At 37.9% G+C, this 18332-nt stretch overlaps 2 protein-coding genes across 2 annotated transcripts; both read left to right on the plus strand.

Annotated features, from left to right (window-relative positions):
• Positions 1 to 350: 350 nt before the first annotated feature.
• Positions 351 to 11695, plus strand: cratb (carnitine O-acetyltransferase b). The gene is made up of 16 exons (XM_034891271.1): positions 351 to 401; positions 796 to 1020; positions 1376 to 1494; positions 2122 to 2175; positions 3662 to 3827; positions 4830 to 5004; positions 5733 to 5823; positions 6677 to 6764; positions 6973 to 7073; positions 7799 to 7918; positions 8853 to 8975; positions 9381 to 9516; positions 9645 to 9707; positions 9788 to 9925; positions 10814 to 11023; positions 11086 to 11695. Exons 1-15 carry the CDS (start codon positions 351 to 353, stop codon positions 11015 to 11017), a joined length of 1854 nt encoding a protein of 617 aa, XP_034747162.1. The 3' UTR covers positions 11018 to 11023; positions 11086 to 11695.
• A 571-nt stretch (positions 11696 to 12266) lies between these two features.
• ppt2b (palmitoyl-protein thioesterase 2b) lies at positions 12267 to 17896 on the plus strand. Its single transcript, XM_034891281.1, has 8 exons — positions 12267 to 12715; positions 13649 to 13802; positions 14556 to 14651; positions 15031 to 15138; positions 15284 to 15367; positions 16526 to 16610; positions 17165 to 17219; positions 17713 to 17896. The coding sequence occupies exons 1-8, from the start codon at positions 12527 to 12529 to the stop codon at positions 17854 to 17856; spliced, it is 915 nt and encodes a 304-aa protein (XP_034747172.1). The 5' UTR covers positions 12267 to 12526; the 3' UTR covers positions 17857 to 17896.
• Positions 17897 to 18332: the final 436 nt, after the last annotated feature.

Consider the following 18332-nt stretch of genomic DNA (forward strand, 5'->3'; position numbering starts at 1 on the left):
CACCACACGTAAAGTCTAGCAGCTCTGACGTAGCTGTTTACCGAAACAATTTTACGTCAACACGTGGAAAGACTTGTAGCTACGTAGCAGTTTACTTGGTACGTGAATCTTTGCATGCTCGCAGTTCGAAGGAACAATACGCGAAGGGGATTGACTTTTACCGCATGCACTGATGTTGTCAAACTAGAATCCATCGAGCGACTCTCATCTACATCCACCATGAAGAAAAAGTAGCAGGATCTCTTCTTCTTCATTTTGATGATCTCACTCTGCGGAGATTGTGCAAAAAGTTAGCAAAGCTGCTTTTTGTAACACAGATGCAACACAGTGGATTTCTGATTTAAGAAAACATGATTTTGAGGAAACTTCAACCTGGATCCTGCAAAGCATGGCTTTCCCGGGTGAGTAGGTGGAGCTGTTGTTTGGATTTTTACTGAAGAGTGATATCGTATTGGGATGTTAGGTTAGGGAAGGCCTATAAATCTTCCATACAGTGCAGTTATTATAGAAACGGAGCTGTTACGAGGAAGCTGATGTTTCCAAACAATCATTCCTTCCACACTTCCTATTTTGATACGCCCTAGTCGTGCCCTGCTTTTATTGGCATTTAGTCAAACTTTCGTGGAAGTCATTGCACTGTGATGACATCCAGAGTTGGTGTACCAGCACTGCACCGTTATGCTACAAAGTTTAATTTAGGGAGTTGCGGTGCAAAATAGATAGATAGATAGATAGAGAGATACTGTGTTTCACTCAATTCTGCAGAAATCCCTAAACGTGCCTTTCTCCTTCCAGGTTTCGTTGAGGCAGGAGCTGTGTTTCTCCTCCTCCGTGCCCCCCCAGCCGGTGCCTCCGCTGGTCCCGACCCTGCAGGCCTACTTGAGGAGCCTGGAGCCCCTGCTGCCCCCCGAGGAGCTCAGCCACACCCGCAGGATGGTGCAGGAGTTCGGCAGACCGGGTGGCCTCGGTGCTCAGCTGCAGGAGGCGCTGGAGAAGAGAGCCAGACACACCAAGAACTGGGTCTGTGTCTGCTGTATCAGTGTGGGAAACGGGACAGAATTGTATTGTTTTAGTTTTTGTATTGATTAGGTATTGGAAATACAAAGAGGGTTCAAAAGAAAATCTAATTCTCTCAACAAAAACAACAGCACGCGTTGAGGGTTGCAAAACAAAAGTATTTTAACTCTATGTAAAATGCAGTGTTAGTAAGGAAGAAACTATTTATTTTTTTAAAAGTGCAACAGCAAAAAAAAAAATTAAACGGGAATATACAGTAAGTAAGTAAGTGTCTGTGTGTCTGTGTCTGTGTGTGTGTGTGTGTGTGTGTGTGTGTGTGTGTGTGTGTGTGTGTGTGTGTGTGTGTGTGTGTGTGTAGATCTCACCCTGGTGGGTGCAGTGGGCTTACTTGGAGAGCAGACAGCCGTTGCCTGTGCACTCGAACCCGGCCATCTCTCTGCCCAGGAGGGATTATAACGGATGGAGGAGCCAGTTAGTGTGAGTCAACAACAGTGACAACATGAATTCACTACACCATCACTGATGTGGCAGAGTGGACACTGCTTTGATGCCGTTTCTTAGACCCCTGAAAGACTTTTCAAATACACGTAGGATGAAGTGATACTTTTCTTTAATCTTGTTGCACAGGTACCGTGTACTTGTGTATAATGACAACAAAGGTATTCTATTTCAGAGTTCATCAAGATTTTAAGTTGTAGTAGGCAATTTGTTTGGCCGTTGTTGGGCAAAAATTCCATAATTCTCCTTTTTTAACATTTTGTAATTCAAGTTGTCGGAGAGAAAACTAGATCTCTGCATCTCCCATTGGCTCTCTTTTCACGCTTTAGAAAATATAGCCTGTGACAGGAGACGTTGGCTCATCCCAGGTCATTTCAGAGAGAGAGAGCATTTCTATTGGCTGTTCCGTCCATGCATATAGCTGAGAATTAAGAAAGAAATTCTTTGTGATGATACATTGTTTTAGGTGTAATCTGAAACCTTTTGCAGATTTAACTAAATAGGATTTAGGTTTGTGATGTGACAGTGATGAATTTCCACCTGTGCATGTTAAGAAGAGAGCACAACTGTGTTACATAATAAAACAATATGTTTGTCTCCACTTAGGTTTGCATCCAAACTGATAGCAGCAGTGCTGGATTTCAAAGCCAAAATCAACACGTAAGTTTGGCTGACATTATTAAAGCAGTTAATCCTTTTCATGTTTACAAAGGTTAAATGTTATGAGAACAGAGGTGGAAGAAGTATTCAGATTCTTTACTTCAATAAAAGTAGTAATACCAATGTGTAAAAGTATTCTTTACAAGCTAAAAGTACTACCGCCCAATTGAAAGTAAAGAAGAATGATGAAGTATTGTTATGCTAAGTGGCCATTTTCATAGTGTTAAGTGTCTGTATGCATATATATATATACTTATATATATATATATATAAAATGGCGTTTTTGTAGTCAATCAAGGTTGAGCTGATTTCGAACTAATTCATAAAGTAGTGAGCTGTGTTTTTAACAACATTTCTGTCAATACTAGAAATCTAAAAGACTTTTTTGCTGTGCAGTTAAAATATTTCAATTTGTTTTTAATTTAAATCAACTCAGTTTTATAAACAGGTGGAAATATTTATAATACACTTTACTTTTTTATACAACTTTAAGGACTCCATGTCGAACTAAAATCAATTGATACGGGGGATATTTTGTTAACTGAGCAACGCATCCTGCTTTAGAAGCTCGTCATGTGTTTTTAATGTCAATACCATAATAATCTGCAAAATATGCAGGAAAAAAAACTAGAAACTACACATAGTGTCAGATAAAACTAATGGAGTAAAAAGTACAATATTTTGCTCTTAGATGTTGTGGAGTAGAAGTATAGAGTGAAGTGTTTCATCCTTTAGGCCAGCTGGCATTGGTCTGTATTTCTGTAGCAGGATCTGTGTAAACTCAGAGCCAACAGCTCATTACTGAAACGTCTCTGCTGGTCTTACGTCTTCTCTCTGCTCCTGCTGAAATTTATGTTATCAAGTTGTTGTCTCAGTATGTTTAGTTTACCACATCAGGATATTCATGATAGGTTTGGTGTTCTGAAATAGTGTTACCGTATGAACCCATCCCAACTGGCTATTTTTGACTGAATTCTACTTTTTCCTTGTGTGTGTTCTCCTCTGAACAGTCTTTCTCCACATACACACACAACCAAATCAGTGTGTAACTAATTACATTTACTCAAGTACCTCAATACTTCTTCTCCATTACAATTCAAATGGGAATGTATTGCTTTTTACTCCAGTATGTTTATTTCAAGCTATGATGTTGACTTTTCCGAGTGATATTTTACATACGAAACAGCAAAAAACAATGAAAAAGTTTAGAAATTAAACTGGTTAACAGCATTAAAAGTAGTTAACAACAGCTCCATCTCCACCAATCATACTAAGTTCGTTTCCTCAAGTACTGAACTTAAGTACAACTTTTCAGTACATTTTACTTAAGTGTTTCCATTCTCTGGTATTTTATAATTTTACTCCAGTACAGAGGGAAAATTATTAGCTTTTCACTACATTTATTTGACAACTATAGTTCTAGCTGTATAATAATTAATGATTAAATATTAACATTTGGACACATTTGTCTGCTTCCTTTGTTTAGCGGCCAGCTGCCGGTCGAGTATATGCGAGGCATGCCTCTGTGTATGGAGCTCTACCCGCTCCTCTTCTCCTCCTGCAGAATCCCCGGTCCCAAACACGACTACATCGCTCACCACGGACGCTCCCGGCACTCTCCGACACACATCACGGTCGTCAGGAACTACCAGGTGACATGTGCTGAAAGCGTGTGACACTGTCAGATTTATATTCTCTCATTCCTATTGTTGTCTCATTTATCCCTCTTTTTGGGTGGCAACTTATATGAATCTGCAGGCATGTTGAGTCTTGTGTAGTCACACCTACTTATTTTCTTTTCGTTTTGTTTTACTTTACTTGCTTGTTGATAGATGTCTTAAGACCTGAACCAATTACCAATACACCAAGCCTTGCAAACAGGAGTCATGACACACAATAAGCTTTATTTACTGGACAGAGTTTTGACAGCAGGTCAGAGAGAAGACTCAAAAGAAATCTAACATATTTTAACTTAAGATAAGCTTTATAAACCTCTGTGCTCTTCACCTTTGTTTCACCTTCTCTTATCTCCATGTATGATACAAATAATGAAAATAATATTTTAGCAAATTATTAAATCTGCCTGTTATATCAATCGTTTGATCGGTATACCATTAAACGGATTATCAAAATATTTGAAGATTGATTTTCTGCTGATTAAATAACCAATGAAACAACTAATCTTTGCGGCTTATAACCCATAAACCAAGTAGGGCTGTACCTAATGATTGTTTTAATCGATTTATCTTAAGATTGTTTTGCCAATTAATCAATTAATAATTTAGTATTTTAGTAAAAGTATTAGAAAATAGTGGAAAAGAAAAGCAGCAAATATTCACATAAGAGAAGTCAGAACCATCGGTTTTCTTTTGGCACTTTAAAGTGACTTAAAAAATGTACTCTCAAAATAGTTGCTGATTAATTTTTCTTTTGATTGACAAATCGATTAATAGACTAATTGTTAGAGCTCTAACTGCAGTTTGAGTTAGCAGCAGTAGTGCATAAAGCATGCTCATATGCTATAAAAACAACATTGCATAGAGGACTGAGTAGGTCAAGAGCCACCAAACCAACATAGAAAGCTTCAACCATCTATCATCAAATAATCTGCTGAGGACAGATGTAACAAAGATGGCTTCCTGGTTCTCTACTAGTTCTTCCAGCTGGAGGTTTATAACAGCGACGGCTCCAGGATGACAGAGAGTCAGATCCATGGCCAGCTGCTGAGGATCAGGTCTCAGTCCTGGAAGACGGACAAAGAGCCGATGGGCATCCTGACCAGCGAGCACCGTCACACCTGGGGACAGGCTTACAACCGGCTGCTGAAAGGTACAGGACTGCACACATTCCCTTCAAATGGGTGTATGATGCATTTACTGTATGCCCAAAAATCATCAATTTCATTGTTCCATTTAATTTTATTGTTATAATCAAAATGCATAGAAACGTGCTTGAAAAAGGATGTCATGAAAAAGTTGTGAGCTTTATATTACATTATACAGAAACATGTTTAATGCAACAACATAAAAACACATCATATTGTTGGGTTCACTGTACATCTTTAGAGTTTGATATGCACAATAACAATGAGGGTAGATCTTGGATGTCAGAGCTTTTTTAAATGCACCATCAGGGAAGAGTTTTTAAAACACTTTTTGCTCTTCTCTGTGTCACCAGATCTGCTGCTAACAATGAAGAAAGCTAACTTACTGATCAATGTGATTAATTAATAATTAATTAATCTCCAAGCAAGTTTTAAGCATCTAAAACATTTTTATACCACACTGGCATTAAGATTAACCTGGGTATCAGTCCTGCTTAGAAAATCAATCTCAAACCAGTGTTGCAAAGTTTATGAAATGTGTAGTTAATTGGCTAAAATAAGCTGAACTTGATCTAAAGACATGTTTTAGACCAAAACACTTTAAAGTATGATGAATGTAGTGTAAGTTTTGATCAAATTGTCTAACTGTCTTTATTGTGTGCCAGCACAATGATAATTTAATATAAGACATATGGCATTAGATGTGATGGTCTTTGTGTCTTGTGTGACTCAGATAAACTAAACAAGGAATCCGTGCGGCTGATAGAAACAGGACTTTTCTCCTTGTGTCTGGATTCTCCAGTCATGAGGATATCGGATGAAAAGTACGTACACACAAACACGCACACGCACAAGCAGACACAACGCGCACACACACACACACACACTCACACTCACACTCACACACACACACACACACACACACACACACACACACACACACACACACACACACACAAACAAACAAACAAAAAAACAACCTACTCCTCTGACTCTTTCTTTCCGTCGTCTGTCTCATAATATACACTCGGGTATTTCTTTCTGTGTTTGCTGAATATGTTGTGTAATCCTGTGTGTATGTGTTCAGATATCATTGTGCTGTCTGTTGTCATTTCGTTCTTAAGGAACAAAGTACACTTGTCACTTCCTCGAATTGCTGATATTCTTTTTGGCAGCTTTGTATCTAAAGAATGTTTCACACATAGTTTTCCAGTGATGAAAAAAGTATTCAGATCCTTTTACTAAAAGTAGAAAACCATCAGACTCAAAATACTCCTTTACAAGTAACAGTCCTGAAATCAAAATGTAAATAAAGTACAGAAGCATTATCAGCAAGATGTACTTAAAGTATCAAAAATAAAAGTACTGATCCGATCAGAACTGTTACTCACAAAGGGTACTATTATAATGGGATTTTTTATTGTTTGTAGGAGCCTTTTGATGTTGTAGTGTGTGCATGTGGAGGCGTTTTTAAATACTTTGTACCCTATTGGGTAGATTAGTAGTATATTATTCCATAAATTATATATTATATGTTATTTTATGTAAGAAGTAACTGGTTTATACAGTATAAGAGCAAAATAAAAGTAAAAAGTAGGGTAAAATGGAAATACTCAATTTAGTTGTTAGTTTCTTTCTGTGTGTGTTGACTTTGTTTGTTCTGACATCGACTGACAGGTATGCCAGCCGCAAAGCAGCGCAGGTTCTGCATGGAGGCGGGACGTTCTCCAACAGCGGCAACCGCTGGTTTGATAAAACACTGCAGGTGAGCAGCTGCATTGACAAGATAATATAAGATAAGATAAAAAAGAATTTATTGTAATACTGCAACACAACACAATTATGATGGCATTTTCTGATATAAAAAACAGTATAAAAAGTCAAAATAAGAGCAGTCCTCAAAGTGCTATGTGGTGCACAAAGGTCAAAGGTCTCCGCAGGCTAATAGTGTGTGTGTGTTTGTGTGTTTGTAGTTTGTGGTGGGCGAGGACGGCTCATGGGGTCTTCTGTATGAACCAGCCACAGCGGAGGGTCCACCCATAGCAACGCTGCTGGATCACATCCTTGAGTACTGGTGAGATAAGGCGTTAAGGAGGAGACCCATTTTTGTGTTGAAATAATTTCCTACAGTGGGTCTGAACTTACAGCCCAGAAAGCACCAAATGTGGGAATTTATTTGCCACATCATTTTGAGTTCCTCTGTAATATGCAGTTGTTGGTTAATCCTTGCTGACTGCCGTACAGTCTGACTGTGAGTCAATCAAAGAAGGCCTCAGACACATGAAAACACACATATATATATATATATATATATATATATATATATATATATATATATAAAATAAAAGAAAACCATGTTACTGGTTCTATACATCCCATAGCATTTAACCTGAGCAAGGAGCAATTTGTATTATCATTATTTATAGGATCCACATTATTCCTGACAGGTAATCTTTTTTTGATGCATCAGAGTTATCAGTGTGCAGTCCCATGGTCTTATGATTTTCTTTTTTTTCCCTCTCTACCTTTCCTCACCCCAAGTCAGATTTGGACACTTATTTCATACATGAAGGTATTGTTAAATAGTTGATTAGCTTTATGTATTTACTGTTAAAGCCAAGCTCTTAAAACTGGCAGTTAGCCAGGAGGTGCTAAATCAGCAGCTAAATGTCCCATTACAGAATACACAGGGCACCAAATTTCATGTGATAACCTCTGTAGTGAAGAAACATACGCAGATTTAGTCTAAATGGATTATTATAATAGGGTGGAAAATAATTTGTGTTTGCTTTACTGCAGTGAGAAACCAGACCCAAAGAGAGCGCCGCTGGTCCCTCTGCCAATGCCAAAGAAGCTTTACTTTCACATAGACCGAGAGATTAAGAGGGACATAGAGCACGCCAAGCAGAACCTCGACATGTAAGTTTCCCCATCTCTTCTTGTGAAGAGGGTTTAAGTGTAAATGTAGAGTCTCTGCAATATACTTGTTATGATAAGAGAAGAATGGCCTTGCTGCACATTGTAAGCTAGATGTTTGCTAAATCTAACAAAGCTAAAATGAACTCAGCCACCGAAAGGTAAACACGCTTATCATCTCTGTGTGAATGTAACCTTGACAAAACAGAAAGATGTCATTGGCTTGACTGACTTTTTTTAAAGTCTTAATTTTGAACCAGCCCTTTCCCACAATACTTTAAACACTGCCAAAGTGCCTTTACATCACTCAGATGCCAAGATCTAAATGAGAAATAAAGCTTTTTCTTATCTGCACTGTGGATGTGAGCTGGACAGATGCTCAAAACACCAGTTTGAATGAAGGTCTGTTCATGAAATAATTAGCTCCTATAATATAGCATTCATGAGCAGTATAGTAATGGTTTATAACACAGATTTAAGGGTTTGTTGATGCATTTGTCAACACCTAAAACTCCTATATAAATTATATCTTTATGTGAGAAGTTATAATTCTTGACAAATTATCTTTACATAACATAAAAATGTGTGCAGCTTTCAACTACATTATAGTGTATTATAAACCATGTATTGTATGTCCTTATAGTGCTTAAAAATAAAGACTTAATTATCTATGTAATTTATTATATTGAGATATGAAGTGCTTAAAAATATCTTTATAAACTTATTTCTCAACGATTCTAAAATCAGGGCTCAAATATTAACCTTTTTCTGAGATTTTGGCCAGATATCATAGCCTTCTTCAGTTAATCGACTTGCTCAGGGGGGGAAAGAGGAAGAAGCCATGAGATGTGGGCAAAAGCTCTAGAAAAAGCTAGTAAACTAACCTTTGATTTTGGAATTGAGTTTGTCACAACTACAAGTTTTAAATTTACAACAGACTGATCAACGACCTCGACGTCAACGTGTTCAACTTCAAGAAGTTTGGCAAAGACCTTCCTAAGCAGCACAACCTGAGTCCAAACTCCTTCATCCAGGTCGCCCTGCAGCTCGCCTACTACAGGTCAGTCACTGTGACATCACTAACTTTAAAACTGTTAAAGCTTAAAGTTTATTGTCATTGTCTGCATTACAAGAAAATTCCTCCTTTTGTATTTTCCTCTGCCTGTATGCCCAGTTTCACATCCCTTAGTATATAATATAACAAACATTATTGTCCCTCCAGAGCAGTTTGTTTGTTTTACTTCTGAGACAGTTTAAATTCAAATTTTGAATAAACTCTGAATAAATCTGCTCAGACTTCATAGAAAGAAGATGCTCTTTGTAAGTCCACAGCTTGCCCTTAGAATCATCATAAAGTTTTCTTCTGTCTCAAAGTTATTCAGTGACCTAGGTAAGGAACTGCTAATAGCTAATTAGTCATACTTTTAATGACACCAATTTTGTTCCTTCTTTTTTTGTTTTATAGAGTCCACGATGAGGTCTGTCCTTCCTGTGATATCGCCTCTCAGAGGATGTTTCGAGGAGGAAGGACAGAATATATCCGCTCGCCCACAAATCAGACGCTCAAGTTCATTCTCGCCTTCGATGATCCGTCAGTATCGGTGAGGAATGCCAGGGAATTGATCCGCTATGGCTAACACAGGATTCATCTTAGAAATATTTTTGTTTGAGTGGATTAAATAGCGAGGTAAAATGTAATCACTGTGTGTTTTTATTTCTTGTGTTGCAGCGGGAAGCAAAGCTACAACTGTTCAGAGAAGCTGTTGATACATATACAGCTCTGACTCTTCAGGTAAATAACTTTAATTTGTCATTTGTTATTAACTGATTAACACTTTTCTCTAAAATCTTCTTGTTATCTGTTCTGTTTAGGTACTTAAAGGACATGGCATTGATCACCACCTGCTGGGACTCAAGCTGCAGGCCATTGAGGAAGGACTGAGCATCCCCAAAGTCTTCATGGATACAGCTTACGGCCTAGCAACACACTGGAAACTCCGAACGGGACAGGTATGTTTCTGTGTATTTGTTGTGCCTTTGTTGTTTTACAGAAGGTATTGACACTCCTGAAAAACAAAAGGACTGGAAATGTTTTTTGTATTTTCCGGCGACTGTAAATATATATAGGAGGGAATTATCAGCAGGTGATCAGCAGTTTTCCTATTGCTCTTGAATATTGATGTTCCCTTGATGTGGCACACTTATAGCCAGAAAAATGCAATTTGGGAGTTTCCAGCAATCACGCTGCTTATCTTTTTTTTATATACTTTTTTCATGTTGACATTTAGATTTGTAGGTAATTTGCCCCTGATTTTCTGTTACTTATGTTCTTGACAGCAGAAGCTTGTATGGTTTTTAATTTTGTAATTTGTGTTATTACCCCTTTACAATGTAGCTAGCTACTATATATACAAATAGTGTATATATAGTGTTATAGTAGTATAGTTCAGTCTGCTTTTTTCACTTCAATACTTTTCCTGTACTTCACCTTTTCACACTTTTACGTATAATTTACATACAGTTTAATGAATGTGGCTGGGTGGGTGGGTGTGGATATACTGTATGTCGTATATTATAAATATCATTATTAAAAAAATTGGTGTCCAAGATAAATGAACAATTCCAAGTTAAACTATTATTGACGTTTTGTTTTACACATTCTAAATGTAATGTTCTACAATAAAACAGACTTTATTGCTTTGGACATACAATTCAAAATTATATGTGATTTTGCAATACATATGGCATTTTGTGATTATAATGTGTATCGATATCAGGACAACATTGTTGTAATACTGTTAACGCCACAGTCTTAACATATCCATAATATTTGTGCAAGTCTAACCTTCTCTTTTTTGATACACTATCTCGTGTTAATCCTCTTTCTTGCTCTTTCAGGTGCCTGCAAACACAGACAGCGTGATGTGTTTCGGGCCCCTTGTTCCTGATGGTTATGCAATTTGCTACAATCCCCAGGCAGACCATGTCCACTTCTCCATCACCGCCTTCAACTGCTGTGAGGAGACACATGCGGAGACATTAGCTCTCACCTTGAAGGACACCTTGTGTCAGCTACAGGAGCTACTGCAGCCCACTGTGTAGAGCTGCTCTTGTCCAACAGAATAAACCCAATCTTCTACACCTGGAAAGAAATACTTAATTTTCTTAAAACAACATTTTGTAAAAGTCTTCACAAGGCTTGTTTTGGATGTTCTCTTGTGCATGTAACGCTTCACTAGAGTGGGTAAATCTGAGCGTTTTGAAAAGTGAGCATGTTGTCTCTGAGTCGCGTCTGATGCTTTTTTACAGCTTTTGATGAAGCAAAAAATCACTTTCCTTTTCTTGCAAGAGCTGAGCGAGCAAGCTGCATTATATTTACGATAGTGGACAAAGTTAAAGGGCATCTAAGTCATCAAAGTCAACCCGACGCTCCGTAATTAATTAGAACAAGCCAAAACATTTCTGTTTAAAGTAACTTCGCTCCTGTCATGACAAGACCATAACTGATATGTTGCCCTGCCACCACAGTTAATCGTCAAATTTTATGTTTATGGAAACCATTAACTGTGCAGGTTAACATGTCTGTTTTGAAATAGACCAAAATCCAAATAGCTGGTTATTAATGGTGACAGTGTAAAGAAGTTACGGGTGCTTTTTTTCTGTCATTTGAGTCGAGCAATCTGATCTTATACCGAAATGTATGTTCAGACGCTTTACTGCTGTTATGCTCTCAAGCTGCAAGATTGGTCAATAAAGCCTGTTATTGTTACATGACACCTCCTCTCTCTCTCTCTCTCTCTCTCTCTCTCTCTCTCTCTCTCTCTCTCTCTCTCTCTCTCTCTCTCTCTCTCTCTCTCTCTCTCTCTCTCTCTCTCTCTCTCTCTCTCTCTCTCTCTCTCTCTCTCTCTCTCTCTCTCTCTCTCTGTGTGTGTGTGTGCGTGTGCGCGCGCGTGTGTGCGCGCGTGCTGAGGTTACTTCCAGTCATTAACAAGTTGTAACCATGTGGGTAACAATGAATTCAGTGATGGATTTTAAATGTGTGTGTTTTCAGTTACAAGGTTGTTGCGCTTTGAGTAGGCCTAGTCGTTAACACTAGAACACTTCTATATCAATACAGGCCATAAGAAGTCAGTTAATGTCAGTGTCGCATTATAATTGATCAAATGAAATCCGACCGATCATGGATGTGTTATATCAGAGAAGGTTTAGGATAGTTGATTAGATTAACTCATGAAACGCAACCGTGTCGAACAGTTTAATTCATAACGTCCCATGTCTCCACGCTGTTGATTGGACAAGCTGTAACCGGAAATTACGTCAACAACGGGTGCATCACGTTTAATTTAAAACCGGAACAAACAAAAGAAACCAAAGCAAAGTTTAGCAGCTGTTGTAGCATACAGTAAAGCATACAGTTTGGGTGTAAACAGGTATTTAAGGGACACCGAACAGCTGACATTTGGCTCTTCTGTACACTAGCTTGGAAAAAGAAATGGACATGAAGATGATAGCACATTAGCCAAACATCAAGATTTTAAGTTTTTATTTTATTAAGTAATCTCTTTAATTTTGGAAACTTTTAAGTGTTTATTTTTTAAATTGTTTTAAATTATGATGAAGGGCTCCCATTCTGCTTTGTCAAGCCGGAGGAGGAGGAGCAGCGGGGCGCCCGGGCTCCTGTATCCGCTGCTCGGTGCGTGTCTCTGGGCTGCGGTGGTCGGGTACAAGCCGGTGATCATAGTACACGGTTTGTTCGACAGCTCAGGGGATTTTATAAATTTACAGCGGTTCATTAACGAGGTAAGTGGTCGGAATAAAGAGACACTGTTTCATTGTGGTTGTTTTGTAGATATTGTTGAGCAAAGTATATACCAGTAGGGTACATTTTGTTTTTCAGGGATTGACCATACAACATGCACAGGCCTTACAGCTCATCATCATCACTTTATAAGCAATGCGTTGACCTGCACCATGCAGCCTACTGTAACTGTAACAACTGTACTGTAACATGTACTGCCACACTAGTCAACTAGAGTCAGAAGATTATCTTGTGGTGTAAATTTAACTATTCTGCATTATTCCTGCAGAAACGAATTGGTATGTTAAATCTGTGAGAAGTAGGCTGTGCAGGAGGTTTTATTTAGTAAAGTTGTTTGTGGTAAGGAATTTCAAAATGCCCAGTGAAATGTGCCCTGTCCAGCTTTACTTGTTAAATTAACGCATTCCTTAACACACCCTTTTAAACCCAACACAGAGATTCTAAGCTGGTTGAGTTGAGGATGTGGTAAAGATTTGGTGTGAACTCCAGCAAGGTTAAACCTAGAGTAAGTTCCTCTTTCCTCCTCTGCTGTAGTAGAAATCTAATGACTGAAACCAGACTTAACATCTTTCTGGAGGAAACAAAAACAACAAAAGTGGAATACAGATCTCGGTCTGTCTCGTTAGTCTGTGCTCTTGTCTTCTTACCAAATAGCGCAAACCCTAATGAATCATTAATTATTAAAGCCCATCCTGATTCAGTTAGTAGCTAACAGACCTACAGACCTTTGATAACAGTAGGTCTGGTTTGACTTGCTGCTGTTGCTTTTAATGCTGAGGTTAGCATGCTGTTTCTTGTAGATGTTTGACGCTTTATGCAACAGTATGAGGAAATACTTAAACCCAGTCCTTCCTTACAAGCCCAATATGAAACCATTTCATCAAAATGAAACCATCTTCTTCTCTCTCCTGCAGTCTCATCCTGGAACAAATGTAACAGTCATCGACTTGTTTGACAGAAGTGCCAGCCTGCAGCCCATGTGGAAGCAGGTGGAAGGATTCAAGGCAGCTATTTACCCAATAATGCAAAACGCAGAAGACGGGGTGCACTTTATCTGCTACTCTCAAGGTCTGTGAAAGCATTTGTGAAAGTGAACTAGAGATATCAATGTGGTATTTTCTCAAGATTATAAAACATTCTTGGAATCTATGTTATTCTTGCAATAACTGACCTATGGGTAACATTGCATTCTGTAAATTGTAAATATTTCTAACTTTTATTTAAAAGATGGGGCTTTAGGAACTCTCTGTTTGTTTCAATCACTGGATATACCTTTTTTTTATATGACTCTTGGAATTTCTGACACAGTCAGGAGTTGGAAATTCCCATCCAGCAGCTTGTTATTCAAACTGCTAAATGTTCCAGTTTGTTAAAACCAGGGGAAGAAATTTTCTTTGCCCAACATACATTTAAATTACTTTAATGACTAAATCTGCTTCCACAGATTTTTAGACTATGAGGAACTTTAGATTTCTCATTTTGTTGTTATTGTTTTTAATGTTTTTATAGAATAAAGGTCATGCTATACTGAAAATCAAACTGAAATGTATTTTCAAGAACATCAATGGTGAAAAATCAATGGTGCGTAGTCTTTCAGTACATTGCAGTTAACATGATTCAAACAACTAGTCGATTATTTGATTAGTTCATCAAAGAGTAAAGCAATTATCTGGGGCAGAAATTTTAACATTTCCTCATTCCAGCTTCTAAATTATGAGGATACTATGCTTTTATTTGTCTTATGGGATTGAATATCTTCAGGTTTTTGACTGTTGGTCAAGCAGGTAAAACAACTAATAAAACTTTTTTTTCCAATCACAGGTGGGCTAGTTTGCAGAGGAATCCTCTCCACTCTCTCTGATCACAACGTCCAATCTTTTATCTCGCTGTCCTCACCTCAGGCCGGCCAATATGGAGGTGGGTTCAACTTCATGCTGAATAAGTAATTATGTTTAAAGCACCTATAATCGATATTCTTGAAATAAGAATGTATCAACTGACAATGTAAACAAAACAAAAAAAGCGTTCCCCCTACAGCCAGATAGGAGTTGGTACAGATCAAAAACAGAGCAAAAAGAGAGTGAATATTAGACTTACATTCATTGTATGGACAGAAGGACAACTCCAGATTAATGATAAGTTTGCTCCATAACTGCTGGATGTATAGAAAAGAAACTGCTAACAAGTTCACCACATTAACTTAAAAGATGATGTGTCAGTATTGTGTTTTCAAACTTTTTTTTTTTTTCTCAAACTTGTTCTTTTACCTGCTTTTAACTTTTTATTTTTTCTTCAGACACAGACTACTTGAGATACCTCTTCCCACAGTTTGTGAAGTCCAACCTTTTCCACCTCTGCTACACGTCAATAGGTCAGAGGATCTCCATCTGCAACTACTGGAATGGTAAGAGTCTTTTGTATTCCATATGTTGTCAAACATTAAAATTAAATAGGCAGTGTAGATTATATCAGATTCAAAGACAAGAGATTTAGTATAAGAGGCTTCATAAACTAATGTTTTGAGATACTAGTTGTTTGTCCTCCTCCAGACCCCCACCACAGAGACCTGTATGTGAACAGCAGTGATTATTTGGCTCTGCTCAACAGTGAAAGACCCAATCCAAATTCAACAGGTAAGCACATTCCTTGCGGGTAAAGCATGATTTATAGTTCTGCGGAGGCTCTACGTAGAGCTTTTGCCGTAGCTTACATAAGTGGCCTGACGTTTATGCTGCGTATGTGTGGGATGGGAGTGTGTGGTAGAGCAAGGGATAACTGAGAGCGACCATGATTAGCTTCGAAGCAAGTAGCGGCTCTAGAGTCATAACGAGAGAGAAAAAATTGTCTCTCCTTTGCTTTCTGACCACGGTGGGAAATCTATAGCAGGAAAAGTTAACCCTCAAATTGATTTCATGTTGTTTATGGAGAAGGAGAACCAGGAAATGAGTAGGGGGAAATGCAATGCTGCCAAGACACGGTGTGCGTTGCCGCACGACAGCGTAGGGTCCGGCGTAGGTCTGTGTCTCCACAAACTTACATAAGTAGCCACAGTATAAGTATTACATATTATGCTGCTCTGTGATGATGTAAGTTTGACCTTGTGACTAAAAGCAAATATCAGTGAGTAAAAGAAGGTTGTTTTTACCAAATAAAAGGGGGCAAAGGGGCCACATTCAGTGAAAACAAACCACATGACAATATGTCAGACAAATCCATGAGAATATAACTAAAGATAACATGAATACACAACTGTCTCACACAAGAGGCGCAGACCAAACCTGCAGATAATAGTAATAGTCGTTGCTGTAGTACATATACGTAGATAAGAAAAAAAATCTTATCTATACATATATATAACAGACTTTGTTGCATCAAGGTTGCATCTTGGGACAATACAGTTTCTCCTTGTGTAGTTGATAAACACTTCAATACAGGTTTCATCTTAAAAAGAGACTGTAAATTAATTTAGGAAAAAGTTTGGTCATCAGGTCTTATTCAAAAAACATAATTTATTAATTAAAATCAAATAAGACTATTGATGCAAGTGGAGAAATTTGCATTTTACAGCAGCACAGAGACAGACGGAGAGGTAAGAAAACGAATTTAAAAAAATAATAAGTTGTACGCAATATATACATTAAAGACAATACTTCTTACTAGACCAGAGATGTAACAGGTTAAACTAGAGTTTATAGCATAGATGTTGCAATGGATTGCAACAGGTTATACAGGTGTACCTAATAAAGTGGCCCCCGAGTGTATTTTTACTGTGTTCTATGTCTCAATCTCAGAGTGGAAGAAGAACTTCCTCAAAATCAAAAAGCTGGTGTTGGTCGGAGGACCTGACGATGGAGTCATCACTCCCTGGCAGTCAAGGTAAGTCTTACAATTTATCAAAAAATAGATTTTCCACTTGTGGTCTTTTGATCTGGTAATAACCGTTCTTTTAAATAATTGTTGAATAATGTTGAAAAGAAAAACACATAATAATTTTTCGTAGTCATTTTGTCAGTCAGTTTGATAGTGAACGTTGGGGTGTCCTCTTATGCAATGAAACTTTTAGATTTTTCAACCATATCTTGAGGCACACAGTACCACGGAACTGCCCCTCATGCTTAAAAGCCTTCAAAACAACAGTCAATTCTTTTAAATGAGTATTATTCATGCACTTCTGAACACGTAATAAATAAATAAAAACGTGTTGACATTACGTTCTTTTCTCTGTTCCAACTGAGGGATTATTTCTTCCAGTTTCCACTTTGATTCATACCTAATGTGCCCCACCCCCAATGTCATATGACAATTTCTATGCTCAGTTCACACATAACTAGGCTCCGCTACATTTGCTTTTATTTGACTGTGGCTTACCAGATGACTCTCATGTGATGCTCACACATTATTCTCCTTTTGTTTCTCTCATGATTTTTTAGTCAGTTCGGATTTTTTGACGACAACGAGACTGTCGTTGAGATGCAGAACCAAGAAGTGAGTGAAAATCCCACAACAGCCACACATATACAACACTGTTTATTTCAATGCCCTTTTGCAAAACAAAGATTTATCAAAAAAGAACGCAGAACTTCTTAGAAATGTTTCATTGCAAACAAAGAACTTTGTCTTTTGTCCCAATGTACAAAATGTAGGCTTGTACCAAACATCAACAGACGGTCTTTTCTTCCCATATCAGCAATAATTAGCCCTGAGCATCATTGTAGCCTGTTTTGCAAAATAAATGAGGCATAAAAAATAAAGATTTGACCTTTTTCTAATGTCCTGGTTAAAGATCTTTGTATTGAGCAGGGACAATTCACGTTAATGTCTGATGTTGGAGGTTCCCATCCCAATGCAGCAATGCATTCTTCAGTTATGTATTGCCTTGGGATAATATACCTAGTTTAAATATGTAAAAAGAACGATACTTTAAGGATAAGAAGACGAAAAAGAAGGTTAGGTCTAAATCGTTTTTTTTCTGTTTCAGTTGTATTTAAGAGATGTTTTCGGTCTGAAGACGCTGGCGGCTCGTGGAGATCTGATCATCTGTTCTGTTCCTGGCGTCCAACATGTGTATTGGCACTCGAATGAGACTGTGTTTCACACGTGCATGGAGAAGTGGCTGGTGTAGAACAAAATCCATTTACAGCACACACAGATACACACACACACACACATATACACATATACACATACTCCAGTTTTATAAGCTTTAACTTCCACCATGTCTAAAACTCTGCCACTACTGTAAAGTATACTCGCAAACATTTGTGAGTATACTCTTAAGGATTTAATCTCATTTTTTGGATTACAATTCTTAGAAATCACTTGGTAATCAAACAGTGTTGCCAGGGTTAGTTTTTCCTTGTACTTCCTGCTGGTGAAGTTTGTGTTTTTGTTTTACATTTTGTTTTTTATGCTCATCCTAGTAACAACTAAGCTACTTTAAAAGAAATAGTTTAACATGTCGGGAAATATGCTTGTTAGATAGATCTTACTCTCATGTCTAGACGCTAATTATGAAAACCTATAAAGCCAGCAGCCAATGAGCTTGGCTTAGCATAAAGACTGGAAGCAAAGGGAAACAACTAGCCTGGTTCTGTCCAA

This window comes from Etheostoma cragini, chromosome 14 (genome assembly GCF_013103735.1).
Source record: "Etheostoma cragini isolate CJK2018 chromosome 14, CSU_Ecrag_1.0, whole genome shotgun sequence".
NCBI classification, from domain to species: Eukaryota; Metazoa; Chordata; class Actinopteri; order Perciformes; family Percidae; genus Etheostoma; species Etheostoma cragini.